Raw genomic sequence first — 14,788 nt, 5'->3', positions numbered from 1 at the left:
GCTACAGGTGAGAACTCTTTACACCTTCAGTAGCATGTGGGCTACAGGTGAGAACTCTTTACACCTTTTGTTGCATTACATAATGTTTCAGTATGTGTGCTGTGCTTAGTAATTTCACCTTGATATCTGTATAGAATTGATTGTCCAACTCTGACTGTGTTGTGTGTCTGTGTGTGTTTTGTTTCTGTAGGGAGCTGGCTCCAGACCCCAGTGGGCCACCCCAGCCTCTAGTGTCCTCCCCCCCACAGGGTTCCAGAGAGGGCTCAGATGACACCCCTCTACGCAGGGCAGGTGAGACACACACACGCACAAATGCAAAGTGTATAGTTCTCACCACCACGCCTTGTGCCTCTGTGCCTGAAGCTACGAGGCTACACTCTACAATTAGCCCATTACATAAGATCCTTGTTTCAAAGTGGTAGAGCTGTCAGCTGTGGCACGGTTCCCAGCCCGCGCACACATACACACACACACACACACCCAGCAAAGAGAGGGGACTGACTGACAGAGTACTGCTTATAACACAGTTTTGACAAAATGTTACTGTAATTAGCCACGTGGCTGCACACCACTTCATCACTGTCATCTTGTTCATTAGACCTGTTTGAAATCAGATTTTGGCTTCACAATGCCTGTAGAATCTGTTTTAAAGAGGCTAACAGTAAATCCAAATGTGTCCTAGTACATTATGTACATCAGCAGAATATACAACTGCTGAAAATGTATGAATGGAGAGGAAGTTGGATCTTAGAAAGGTGTTGATCCTGATTTCACTTGCCTGGATTCAACATTGTACTCGGCAACTAACTTCCTTTTGGTTCCGATAGTTTTTATTATTATCTCTGTCACTGATCAGCCTCAGAGCCCAACCTGAAGGTGAAACACAAGTTGAAGAAACATCTGAACACTCGTAAGAGTCCTCTGACCCGCAAGGAGAGTGCCCCACCCACCATCAAACACCGGGTGCCCGACACTCTGGGTAAGTCCCTCACTTCCCCAAACAGAACACTGCTGCCCACTAGGCTCTGTGCTGCCAGGGCTAATAGAAAATATAAATGTTATTATGGACTCACTCTCACTCTCTCCGCCCATCCGCCCTCTCTCTCTCTGCAGACTCGTCTCCCAGCAGCAGTAGCACCCCAGTGTCTGGCTGCAGCTCCCCCAATGACAGTCTAACCTATGAGAATGGAGTGCTGCCCTCTGTTGGCGGGCTGTCCCATGAGGTTATTATCCGATTGGTATTTACTCACTCTCCCTTACCCCTCTACACACGCATACACTTATACATTACAAATGCATGAGATAAGGACAGAGGTTTCATTGTCCTCTCTGGTGTGTTTGTGTGGAAATGGGAGCAGTAATGCCCTAGTTTCTAGACAGTTCATTCAGTGTGTTTCTCTAAGTTGTTCCTGTTTGGGTAATGAAATGTTTAAAACAGTGATATTGGAGAAGGACATCTGGCTATAGCCCTGTAGCCGAACGCAACACCAGATCTGATAATCTAATTAAACTCTCTCCACCTCGTTGTCTTGTCTTGGCTAATCAGCAGAATAAAAAGGCTGTCCCACATGCATTTTGAAAGACTCAAACACTACACAAACATGCAGGCACGCAAACACACACACTCACTATTTATTTATGCACTTACAAAAAAATCACTTAAACACATACACTACATGACCAAAAGTATGTGGACACCTGCTCGTCGAACACCTCATTCCAAAAACATGGGCATTAATATGGAGTTGGTTACCCCTTTGCTGCTATAACAGCCTCCACTCTTCTGGGAAGGCTTTCCACTAGATGTTGGAACATTGCGGCAGGGACTTGCTTCCATTAAGCCACAAGAGCATTAGTGAGGTCGGGCACTGATGTTGGGCGATTAGGCCTGGCTCGCGGTCAGTGTTCCAATTCATCCCAAAGGTTTTCGATGGGGTTGAGGTAAGGGCTCTGTGCAGGCCAGTCAAGTTCTTCCACACCGATCTCGACAAACCATTTCTGTATGGACCTCGCTTTGTGCACAGGGGCATTGTCATGCAGAAACAGGAAAGCGCCTTCCCCAAACTGTTGCCACAAAGTTGGAAGCAAAGAATCGTCTAGAATGTCATTGTATGCTGTAGAGTTAATATTTCCCTTCACTGGAACTAAGGGGTCTAGCCTGAACCATGAAAAACAGCCCCAGACCATTATTTATCCTCCACCAAACTTTACAGTTGGCACTATGCATTCGGGCAGGTAGCGTTCTCCTGGCATCCGCCAAACCCAGATTTTGTCCTTTGGACTGCCAGATGGTGAAGCATGATTCATCACTCCAGATAAGGTGTTTCTACTGCTCCAGAGTCCAATGGCGGTGAGCTTTACACCACTCCAGCCGACGCTTGGCATTGCGCATGGTGATCTTAGGCTTGTGTGTGGCTGCCCGGCCATGGAAACCCATTTCATTAATCTCCCGACAAACTGTTCTTGTGCTGACGTTGCTTCCAGAGGCATTTTGGAACTCAGTAGTGAGTGTTGCAACCGAGGACAGACGATTTTACGTGCTACGCACTTCAGCACGCAGCGGTCCCGTTCTGTGAGCTTGTGTGGCCTACCACTTTGCGGCTGAGCCGTTGTTGCTCTTAGATGTTTCCACTTCACAATAACAGCACTTACACTTGACAAACTGACTTGTTGGAAAGGTGGCATCCTATGACAGCGCCACGTTGACAGTCACTGAGCTCTTCCTTCAGTAAGGCCATTCTACTGCCAATGTTTGTCTATGGAGATTGCATGGCTGTGTGCACGATTTTATACACCTGTCAGTAACGGGTGTGGCTGAAATAGCCGAATCCACTAATTTGAAGGGATGTTCACATACTTCTGTATATATAGTGTGCATATACAGTACACACAAGGCCTGTGCCTGCTGAGTTACCTATCAGGTTTGAGAGTAAACAGTCTAGTCAACGTAGTTGAATTCATGTTGTGTGTGTCTTCAGGCCCAGAGACTGCTGCTCCAGGATGGGTCTCTAGCCCACTTCACCGTCCAGAGTTCCTCTGCCCTACCCACCATCACCCTGGGCCTGCCAGCCAACGCCAGGGTAAGCATATCACACAACTTTATGAAAAATACTTTTAGATGTTATGAATTCAAGGTATTATTATTATTATTATGTTGAGATAGAGACATGGTAAAAAACAACAACACTAAGACTCGTCTTTGATAGCAACAAGATAACTTATTGCCACTTTATATGTGTGTATGTGTTCAGAGTGATGGAGACTTGTCCCCTCTGAAGGTGGGCCGGGTGCCTATGGTGGCGGGAGGCCAGTCTGTCTACCTTCCCCTGGGGATAGAGGAGCAGAGTGGGTCGCTGTCGCCCCACCTCCAGCCTGTCCTCATCCTGGAGCCCTCCAGACTAGTCCATACCCCCATGCTCGCTGGTGAGACACACCACAGCATTCACATACAATGATGGCTGGCTTGCAAAAGTTTGACTTCCAATAAACATTGCCTTTATATGCAGCAGTGAAAATTCATTTTTCATGTATTTTGAATTTGACATAGAACAGGAGAAGTTCTTGCCAGGAATGTGTTCCTTATAAAAGTCTTACACAATACACAATTGCTATGCTGGATTCTGTAGGCATTATCGCTTTTCTCTAGCCTCCTGTGAAAGAGCTAAGAAGAAAAGGTTTATTCTGCCACCAGAGGTATCGTGGCACCGCCACCTAGTGGCCTTGACAAATAGTCAGATTTACAGCCATAATCTCCCTGTCTCCTCATGTCTCAGTTCCAGGCCTGGGCCCCGTGCCGCTGCAGTTTGCCCCGCAGATGGATTGTCTGGCCCCGGGAGGGGGCCCTCACAAGCCCCTGAGCCGGACCCGCTCAGAGCCCCTGCCCCAGAGCCCCAGATCCCTACACCCCCATCTGCTGCAACAGCACCACAACAGCCAACTACTGGAGAGAATTAAACAGCAGACACACCTGGGCAAGGTGAGTGACTTACCGACCTTCACAAATCCCTCTTTTCTCAAACATACTCTCATACTCACTTCACTCATACTCTGTTGTAATGGATTATAGATTTTTGTACAATCCATGGATGGTTTCATCTGTCAGCAGCTATCTTTTTGGAAAATAATTAATTGATTTGAATGGAGTTGGATGAATAAATCTAAATGGATCAATAATTCTGTGTGTGTGTTCCAGCTGATGTCTAAATCCAGTGAGAAGCCTCGGCTCAGACAGATCCCCTCAGAGGACATGGACTCTGAGGAGGTGGGGCCAATGCCCAGCGACACCTATCAGGGCCGAGCACGGGTAGAGTCACTGAGGGAGGCGGAGCCTGTGTCTGATTTGGACAGCCAGGGAGAACAGATCAATCTACAACACACACTCATACTCAACCAGGTAAGATACAGACACACAGATGATAGAGGACCACTAATAGAATATGCCTTCCCTGAACTTCCAGCAGAGGGCAGCAAAGGGTTTATTTTCTTTCTTCACGCTTCATGCAGGATTGACTTAACTTTACTTTCTGCGTTTATAGATTCCTGTGGGTTGAAAATCACAACAACACTCAACATCTCTCGCTCTCTCTGTCTCTCTCTCTATGTCTTTCTCTCTCTGTCTCTCTCTCTCTCTCTGTCTCTCTCTCTCTCTGTCTCTTTAACTCTACCCACATGTACATATTACCTCAATTACCTCGACTAGCCGGTGCCCCCGCACATTGACTCTGCACCGGTACCCCCCCGTATATAGCCTCCCTACTGTTATTTTATTTTACTGCTGCTCTTTAGTTATTTGCTTTTATTTTTTTTGCTTAACACTTTTTTTATTTGTTTTACTTTGCATTGTTGGTTAAGGGCTTGTAAGTAAGAATTTCACTGTAATGTCTACACCTGTTGTATTCGGCGCATGTGGCAAATAACATTTGATTTGATTTGTCTCTCTCTCTCTGGCTCTCTCTCTCTCTGTCTTTCTCTATCTCTGGCTCTCTCTCTCTGTCTCTCTCTCTCTCTCTGTCTCTCTCTCTGTCGCTCTCTCTGTCGCTCTCTCTCTCTGTGTCTCTCTCTGTCTCTCTGTCTCTCTCTGTCTCTCTGTCTCTCTCTCTCTCTGGCTCTCTCTCTGTCTCTGTGTCTGTCTGTCTGTCTCTGTCTGTCTGTCTGTCTGTGTCTTTGTCTGTCTATCTCTCTCTCTGTCTCTCTCTCTGTCTTTCTGTCTCTCTGTATCTCTCGCTCTCTGTATCTCTCTCTGTCTCTCTCTCTCTCTCTGTCTGTCTCTCTCTCTCTCTCTCTCTCTCTCTCTCTCTCTCTCTCTCTCTCTCTCTCTCTCTCTCTCTCTCTCTCTCTCTCTCTCTCTCTCTGGCTCTCATTTTCTCTCTTGCTCTCATTTTCTCTCTTGCTCCCACTATCTCTCTCTAGTCGTTGCTATGGGAGAAACAGAAACAGCTGCAGCAGTTGCGTCGGCAGACAGCCCACATGGAGACACTGGCGGTACCCATGATGCTTGGCGGTGCCCACCGGCCCCTCTCTCGTACCCAGTCCTCACCAGCCTCCACCTCCCTCACGCTGCCAGACAAGCCCCTGCCAATACCCGCCCCAGAACCACATAGCAAACCACGCTTCACCACTGGTAAAAAGTTAACCACAGAGACTCAAGCACACTGCCACAGTGGGAACCTGTTTAGGTGTAGGTTATTATCCCTACTGTGGCTGTAATTCAATTGATCCAATCTGAGGCCTGGTCAAGGACTCTCTGATAAGATATGGGTAGTAAGCAGTTTATATGCTTATATTCCATCTCTCTTGTTGTGGTTAGATCTGTCTTACAGCTGTTGATGTGGAGGAAACGGGTAGTAATCGCTGGAAATACTAACATTAATGTGTGTCTCTGTTTGGTTGCAGGCCTGGTTTATGACTCTCAGATGCTGAAGCACCAGTGCACATGTGGTGACAACAGCAGCCACCCAGAGCATGCTGGGAGGATCCAAAGTATCTGGTCACGTCTCCAGGAGAGAGGTCTCAGGGGCCAGTGTGAGGTACATAGACCACCGTTTTTATCTCCTTTTTCTTTACCTACCCACTGGGCACACTGGTTGAATCAACGTTATTTCCATGTCATTTCAATGAAATCACGTTTGACCAACGTGGAATAGACGTTGAATTGACGTCTGTGCCCAGTGGGTAGACTCAAGGGACAAACGTTACCTTTTAATTTGTAGCCATATTCAATATTGATAGGCGTAGTTGTGTCCTAGTTGTCTCTTACTAAATCGTCCAGTGTCTGCTCTAAATCTGGTCCATCTTCCCCCATACAGTATGAAAATGTATGCACTAACTGTAAGTCGCTCTGGATAAGAGCGTCTGCTAAATGACTAAAATGTAAATGTAATACAGACTATCCGGGGTAGAAAGGCCACTCTGGAGGAGCTGCAGTCGGTCCATTCAGAGCGTCATGTCCTGCTGTACGGCACCAACCCACTCAACCGCCTCAAACTGGACAACCGCAAGCTGGCCGGTACGTCCTCACTAAAGACTTAATGATGTTTTCATATAATCTGTCATGCCAATCTTATGCCAGGGCCCCTTGTATAACTGGCAACAGTTAAGTAAAGCTACTCTCTTTGGTGTCCCTAGTAAGTAGGGACTTGCCTTTGGTTAATGACTCTAATGGTATAGTATTGATGGCACTTTGGAATCCCTTACGTTTATCAGTCAACTCATTAGTGTATTTACAGTTTTGTCAATCCCGTACAAGCATTTTTTGGAACAAACAGAACTCGGTGGCCTTTTACAACATATACAATACATAAATGCATTCATCAAAACTATATTATACTGTCACAATTGCAAATACATTCATCAAAAGAACACAACTGCCTGCAAAAAGATTAACGCAACCATACTTATCTCTTCAGTCCAAGCAGACAAAACTGAAAGTTAGTCTGTCTTTTAAAAATCCCAGTAGATCAATATATTTTCTTTGCAGTCACTAAATAATGACGATCCAAATTAATAAAACTCTCCAAAGGTGCAGAATTATGGGAAATTACTCTCCTTTTATGCAGATTTCACCAAACAATTTCATACACATCAAATCAAATATTATTCCATGTATTGAATACAAAGGCTGGTTTGCTCATAGTTTTGTAGACTTTCCATTGGTGAACAGAAACACAATACACAATAGAAATAAGAAAAGGTGAATACAATGGAGGAACACAACTGATATGAATGAGGCCTCAATCCAGACCAAAGCAAAGGATAATGGAAGGTCACAATGCTGGAGATGATTACTTAGGAGTAAGCCAAAGTTACTTAGAAGTAACCCAACTTCATTCTCTGTATCTCTGCATGTCTGCAATATTGTAAAAAATCATAAAAATTAGACAGTCCCCAATGCCTAGATCCTTCCACATATTGTACACGGTATGACACTGATGGGATGGTTTAGAATGTCATGCAGTAGTATTTACTGATTGCTGGAAACAATGAACACAGTTGCACACATTTCTCTTCAAATCAAATCAAATGTTGTTTGCCACATGCGCCGAATACAACAGGTGAAATGCTTACTTACAAGCCCTTAACCAACAATGAAAAAATAAATAAAACATGTACATGTGGTAGTGTTAAAGTGACTATGCATAGATAATAAACAGAGTAGGAGCAGCTAAAAGAGGGGGTGGGGTGGGGTGGGGAGGTCTAAGAAATGGGGGCCTAAGATATGCAAGTCAGGTACAAAGGCAATAAAATGATCAGAAGATCTATAAATGTATTTCAGAATTTGATCATTGCTGTTCTGCTATAGATACATTTCAATACAGATCCAAAAATTGCTTCTATGCGACTGAGAAACTGTAAGATGTAATTTCAGTGATGGTACACAGACAAACAGTAATGTCAGATGCTAATAAAATGATATGAAAAGGAGCTGTTAACACTGATTATTTGTGATGAATAAAACCACTCATTGTTCTCCCACAGGCATTCTCTCTCAAAGGATGTTTGTGATGCTGCCATGCGGAGGAGTGGGGGTAAGTGAGAGGCCCAATGCACACACATTTTCCCCCAGCTCTCTCTCGCTCACAACATCTCTCGATTTCAGTTGGCAATTCTTCCCTCCAAGTCCTTAACAACACTTATATGGTCCATTCAGAGTGATTAGTGATGGGAGATGTTGATGTTGTTTCAAAGACAGGGCCATGAGCAGACAAGGAGGGGATATGAAAGAAGAAAGCATGAGTGGGTTGAGAAAATAAATTGCCTGACGATCTCTGTCGGACCATGACAATTCAAACTAATAGAAACATTATGCTCATGACGAGGGATTAAATAAATGCCTCCAATTTCATTGTCTGAGCCAGACAGCTAGAAATGCACATTTGTGAACAAACAGGAAAAAATAATGAAAGGAAGAAAGGACAGGAGCATGTTTAAGTCCCTGAGGGAATTCCCTCGTGTGCATGTATGCATCTTCCTCCCCTGGAAACAAGTCCTGTTTTTCCCTCTTGTATTTCTCTGTTGCTTGGCTAGCAAATCTCTATGGCACCGAGTGTGTCTGTGTACTGTAAGTATGGTAATATTTCAGACCCATAAATGATTGAGGTGAGGTCTGTTTGCCTCCAAACCGGTGTACCTGTAGTAATACTCAGTGCCATTGAAACCATGGAAATAAAAACACTACACCTGATCCATATAGCATGTTAGCAGATTCTAAACACATACTTATGACTGGTTCCTTCAAGCTTGGCAGTTGTTCTGTCCTGTCACTCACTCTCGTGTTGTTTTTGATTGGCAGGTGGACAATGACACAATCTGGAATGAGTCTCATACTTCAACGGCATCGCGCATGGCTGCAGGCAGTGTCACAGAGCTGGCCTTCAGAGTGGCCAAGGGAGAGCTCAAGGTAAGACACAGAGATCTGTAATCCCCATCAAATCACACTCCAGACTGCCTCAGGCAACTTGAGAAAGAATACTGAATGATAATGTTTTGTTTTGTTTGACTGTTTCTCTCCAGAATGGCTTTGCAGTGGTGAGGCCCCCAGGCCACCATGCTGACCCCTCCAACCCAATGTAAGTCTGTCTCATATTCTCATATCTAATGTCTGTTTTTGTTTGTGTGTTGTTTTTCGTGTGTACTATATTGCTTGTGGTGGTGCTTGCCCAGGCTAACCACAGTGGGCTCTGCTGAGCGTTGCAGCGTCAGCACGCTGTCTGATGAAAGATATTTATGGCCTGATAGTGAAGCTGGGAAGGAGAAGAACAGACAGAAGATTTATGCCTCTCCTCTCCTATTGGTGTGCTGAGTCGGCTCCTAGGAATTTCAAATTTTTTCTTTGTATCCTAACCACTATCATATTGTATTGCTAATGTCTGTTTCTCTGCCTTTCCTCCACCCATCCCTCCCTCCAGGGGTTTCTGCTATTTCAACTCGGTGGCCATTGCAGCCAAGCAGCTCCAACAGAAACTGAGTGCCAACAAGATCCTCATCGTTGACTGGGTAAGGGACTACAGTTACAGTGGCTGTAGCATTAATAGTAGCAACACTATTTGTGTTGGTGGTATCCTCATCTCAGTTGACTTACTACTGTTTTGACAATAACTACAGTATTTAGTATGACCCTTATGATATACTGTATACACATGAAAACATGTATGAGTACATGTATGTATACACATGTGAGTTCTGTCTCACATTGCTTATTTGTTACTATTGGTCAGGTCTAGGATATGACATCAAATAAGCCAGCAGTTATATTATTTAATGTAACCAAATCTTCTCTTCCATCTCTGTCCTGTTGCTAGGATGTTCACCATGGTAATGGAACCCAGGAAGTGTTTTACAATGATCCCAGTGTGCTGTATATCTCACTACATCGCTATGACGACGGAAACTTCTTCCCTGGCAGCGGGGGGCCAGCTGAGGTAAGTGACATCATTGGATCAGCTCTACACAGGGCATTCTGCCAGTAGGACAATGGGCATGACATCAAGAGAAGCTCAAAAAGCTAGCTAGGTTCCAAAGTTACAGTGGACAGATGTCTGCTCAAGGGTTTTAGTGTGTTGTGCCTCTAGCACCTCTATGTTATTGACCGCATCTCCATGGAGAATGCATTGTCTCAGTAGGTCTCTCTGTGTGTGCCTGTGTTGTAGGTGGGATCTGGTGCTGGGGAAGGCTTCAATGTCAACGTGGCCTGGACTGGAGGTCTGGACCCTCCTATGAGTGATGCTGAGTACATCGCTGCTTTTAGGTAAGACAGCTCCGACCATGGTCCTTTCTGGTTTAAACATGATTGTCCACCCGTCCCAATTTCTGTAACTATGCAGTCTTAACTTGTCACTTTCTAGAAAGGACCCCCTTCTCCCCTCATACTGTATTGACTGTAATTTGATTGAAGTGCAAAAACTCTGACGCACTTCTGAATCCCAGTCATTTGAAGTGCATGTGTACGGTCCCAATTTTCAATGTTTTATGTGTGATATTAAATTGTCTCCAGGTTTGGTGGTTGTTGTATTAAACAGACATTTCACTGCCACTTCCTCCATGGCACTTAATTGCCACCGGTGGGTGGTTCAGGTTCTAATGAAGTCTCTGTATTTTGGTTAGGTCGGCTGTCTGGTGGCAACTGTAGGAAACTGTGGCAACCACAGACAGTGGTGGGTGGGCTCCACCTCTAAGCCAGCATAACAAAATGAGAATGACAAGATTGTACTGGAAAAGTTTCAACAAAAGTTTTTAACTTCAACGTAATAAGAAACCAGAGTTTAATATTGCTATTATACCTTCCTTTTCCCCCCAGTAGTACACCACCCTTGGAAATAATAATAATTCCTCTGTTTTTGAATCTGAAAAGACACCACCATTTTGTTTGTTGGTGAAATGTTCTCAGTCAGTTTCTCTAAACTCCAGAGGTAGGGAATGCACCCCCACCCCCACCACCTCCCTGTCTCCTCTGTCTCATTCCTGTTCTCCTCTTATCCCTACCTCTCCTTCCCTCGCTCTGATTGATCTTTAATGAGCCCTCTCCCTCTCGCTCTTGTTCTCCCTGTAGTCGGTCTATAGCCGGGCTCACAGGGGAGTATGGGAGGTTTTATTGGTCTGCAGGGGAGGCAGGGTTGGTTAGTGTGGTGGGGAGTGGGGGGGTCTGGGCTGGAGGAATCCAAACGCAGGATAATGAACCCAAATGGATCCCAGATGGCAGGCTGTCAGTGACGTGAGGAGAGTGACAAGCTCCAAATGGGAACCAGACGTGCCTATGGAGGCTTTGAACTCGGGCGGCAGCAGAGATGCCTGCGTTAGCTCCCTCGCTAGCTAGCGGCCCTGCTCTGTTCTGTGCTGTGCTGGTTGACTCTCTGACAGAGAGGGGTGGTTGACGCCAGCACAGAAAACAACAGGAGGCCCCGGCAGCTCAACCTCAACCCTGCTCTCTTCACTGTCATTAACAGCCAGACAGTGCTGTTTGTGGAGTAAATATTGTCGAGGTGTTGTTGAAATATTGTTGTTTCTCCCTGCAGGACGGTGGTGATGCCCATAGCTCAGGAGTTCTCCCCTGACGTGGTCCTGGTCTCCTCAGGGTTCGATGCAGCAGAGGGACACCCTGCACCTCTAGGGGGTTACAAGGTCACCGCCAAATGTAAGCAAGGCTTTCCTCAAACACACTTTCCTCAAACAGTACACGTTAGACCATGAGCTAGCTTATACAGTGGTTTTATAGCTGTGCTAGTTAGTTCTTGATAAATAGAAGGTAAGACATTTATAAGCCTTGACCTGGTACACACTGACCTGGTTGCATCACTGTGTTAGTGTTGTAAATGTGTGTCTTTATGGATTTATGTGAATCTGTGCTGTAAATGTCATAAAGATTGATGCATGCACTGTAGTACAGTGCCTTCAGAAAGTATTAATACCCCTAGACTTATTCCACATTTAGTTGTGTTACAGCCTGAATTCAAAATTGATTAAATAATTTTTTTCTCTCACCTATCTACACAACATACCCCATAATGACAAAGCGAAAACATGTTTTTGGACATTTTTGCAAATGTATTGAAAATGAAATACAGAAATATCTCATTTGCATAAGTATTCACACCCCTGAGTCAATACAACCTTTGGTAGCGATTACAGCTGTGAGTCTTTCTGGGTAGGTTTCTAAGAGCTTTGCACACCTGGATTGCACAATATTTGCACATTATTATTTTAAAAATTCTTCAAGCTCTGTCAAGTTGGTTGTTGATCATTGTTAGACAGCCATTTTCAATTATTGCCATAGATTTTCAAGCCGATTGTAGTCAAAACTGTAACTAGGCCAGGAACATTAAATATCCTCTTGGTACAGTGAGGGAAAAAAGTATTTGATCCCCTGCTGATTTTATACGTTTGCCCACTGACAAAGAAATGATCAGTCTATAATTTTAATGGTAGGTTTATTTGAACAGTGAGAGACAGAATAACAACAAAAAAATCCAGAAAAACGCATGTCAAAAATGTTATAAATTGATTTGCATTTTAATGAGGGAAATAAGTATTTGACTCCCTCTCAATCAGAAAGATTTCTGACTCCCAGGTGTCTTTTATACAGGTAACGAGCTGAGATTAGGAGCACACTCTTAAAGGGAGTGCTCCTAATCTCAGTTTGTTAACTGTATAGAAGACACCTGTCCACAGAAGCAATCAATCAATCAGATTCCAAACTCTCCACCATGGCCAAGACCAAAGAGCTCTCCAAGGATGTCAGGGACAAGATTGTAGACCTACACAAGGCTGGAATGGGCTACCAGACCATTGCCAAGCAGCTTGGTGAGAAGGTGACAACAGTTGGTGCGATTATTCGCAAATGGAAGAAACACAAAATAACTGTCAATCTCCCTTGGCCTGGGGCTACATGCAAGATCTCACCTCAATGATCATGAGAATGGTGAGGAATCAGCCCAGAACTACATGGGAGGATCTTGTCAATGATCTCAAGGCAGCTGGAACCATAGTCACCAAGAAAACAATTGGTAACACACTATGCCGTGAAGGACTGAAATCCTGCAGCGCCCGCAAGGTCCCCCTGCTCAAGAAAGCACATATACATGCCCGTCTGAAGTTTGCCAATGAACATCTGAATGATTCAGAGGAGAACTGGGTGAAGGTGTTGTGGTCAGATGAGACCACAATGGAGCTCTTTGGCATCAACTCAACTCGCCGTGTTTGGAGGAGGAGGAATGCTGCCTATGACCCCAAGAACACCATCCCCATCGTCAAACATGGAGGTGGAAACATTATGCTTTGGGGGTGTTTTTCTGCTAAGGGGACAGGACAACTTCACCGCATCAAAGGGACGATGGACTGGGCCATGTACCGTCAAATCTTGGGTGAGAACCTCCTTCCCTCAGCCAGGGCATTGAAAATGGGTCGTGGATGGGTATTCCAGCATGAAAATGACCCAAAACACACGGCCAAGGCAACAAAGGAGTGGTTCAAGAAGAAGCACATTAAGGTCCTGGAGTGGCCTAGCCAGTCTCCAGACCTTAATCCCATAGAAAATCTGTGGCGGGAGCTGAAGGTTCGAGTTGCCAAACGTAAGCCTCGAAACCTTAATGACTTGGAGAAGATCTGCAAAGAGGAGTGGAACAAAATCCCTCCTGAGATGTGTGCAAACCTGGTGGCCAACTACAAGAAATGTCTTACTTCTGTGATTGCCAACAAGGGTTTTGCCACCAAGTACTAAGTCATGTTTTGCAGAGGGGTCAAATACTTATTTCCCTCATTAAAATGCAAATCAATTTATAAATTTTTTTGACATGCGTTTTTTCTGGATTATTTTGTTGTTATTCTGTCTCTCACTGTTCAAATAAACCTACCATTAAAATTATAGACTGATCATGTCTTTGTCAGTGGGCAAACGTACAAAATCAGCAGGGGATCAAATACTTTTTTCCCTCACTGTCAGTAACTCCAATGTATATTTGGCCATGTGTTTTAGGTTATTGTCCTGCTGAAAGGTGAATTTGTCTCCCAGTGTCTGTTGGAAAGCAGACTGAACCGTTTCTTTTTATCCTGAAAAACTCCCTAGACCTTGCCGATGACAAGCATACCTATAACATGATGCAGCCACCACCATTTTCGAAAATATGAAGAGTGGTATGCAGTGATGTGTTGGATTTGCCCCAAACATAATGCTTTTTATTCAGGACATAAAGCTAATTTCTTTGCCACATTTTGTTCAGTTTTACTTTTTTAATTTTCTTAAAACTGCATTGTTGGTTAAGGGTTTGTTAGTAGGCATTTCACGGTAAGGTCTACACCTGTTGTATTCGGCGCATGTGACAAATATATTTTATTTGATTTTTTTATTTGTATATTTGTAGTAAATGGGTGGATTGATACACCATCCAAAGTGTAATTATTAACTTCACCATGCTCAAAGGGATATTCAATGTCTGCTTTTTGTATTTTTACCCATCTACCCATCTTTGCGAGGCATTGGAAAACCTCCCTGGTCTTTGTGATTGAATCTGTTTTTGAAATGTACTGCTCTACTGAGGGACCTTACAAATAATTGAATGTGTAAGGTACAGAGATGAGGTAGTCATTCAAAAATCATGTTAAACACTATTATTGCACACAGTGTGAGTCCATGCAACTTATTATGTGACTTGTTAAGCAAATGTTTTCCCCTGAACTTATTTTGGCTTGCCAAAACAAAGGGGTTGAATGCTTATTGACTCAAGATATTTCAGCTTTTCATTAAAGAAAATTCCACTTTGACATTATGGGGTATTGTGGTAGGCCAGTGACACAAAATCTC

At 44.2% G+C, this 14,788-nt stretch overlaps 1 protein-coding gene across 1 annotated transcript in view; it reads left to right on the top strand.

Annotated features, from left to right (window-relative positions):
- Positions 1 to 14,788, top strand: part of hdac7a (histone deacetylase 7a) — a 56,423-nt gene that overhangs the window by 37,127 nt on the left and 4,508 nt on the right. The window contains exons 6-22 of the mRNA XM_084186977.1: positions 191 to 291; positions 857 to 979; positions 1,114 to 1,238; positions 2,979 to 3,080; positions 3,252 to 3,423; positions 3,774 to 3,976; positions 4,193 to 4,393; positions 5,410 to 5,620; positions 5,893 to 6,026; positions 6,385 to 6,505; positions 7,975 to 8,024; positions 8,789 to 8,896; positions 9,010 to 9,065; positions 9,405 to 9,492; positions 9,798 to 9,917; positions 10,146 to 10,243; positions 11,508 to 11,626. Coding sequence (XP_084043103.1) covers positions 191 to 291; positions 857 to 979; positions 1,114 to 1,238; positions 2,979 to 3,080; positions 3,252 to 3,423; positions 3,774 to 3,976; positions 4,193 to 4,393; positions 5,410 to 5,620; positions 5,893 to 6,026; positions 6,385 to 6,505; positions 7,975 to 8,024; positions 8,789 to 8,896; positions 9,010 to 9,065; positions 9,405 to 9,492; positions 9,798 to 9,917; positions 10,146 to 10,243; positions 11,508 to 11,626 — 2,132 coding nt within the window. The remainder of the gene's footprint in view (positions 1 to 190; positions 292 to 856; positions 980 to 1,113; positions 1,239 to 2,978; positions 3,081 to 3,251; positions 3,424 to 3,773; positions 3,977 to 4,192; positions 4,394 to 5,409; positions 5,621 to 5,892; positions 6,027 to 6,384; positions 6,506 to 7,974; positions 8,025 to 8,788; positions 8,897 to 9,009; positions 9,066 to 9,404; positions 9,493 to 9,797; positions 9,918 to 10,145; positions 10,244 to 11,507; positions 11,627 to 14,788) is intronic.

Source organism: Coregonus lavaretus (assembly GCF_964263955.1).
Source record: "Coregonus lavaretus genome assembly, chromosome: 22".
NCBI lineage: Eukaryota > Metazoa > Chordata > Actinopteri > Salmoniformes > Salmonidae > Coregonus > Coregonus lavaretus.
This window is presented reverse-complemented; position numbering and strand designations above follow the sequence as displayed.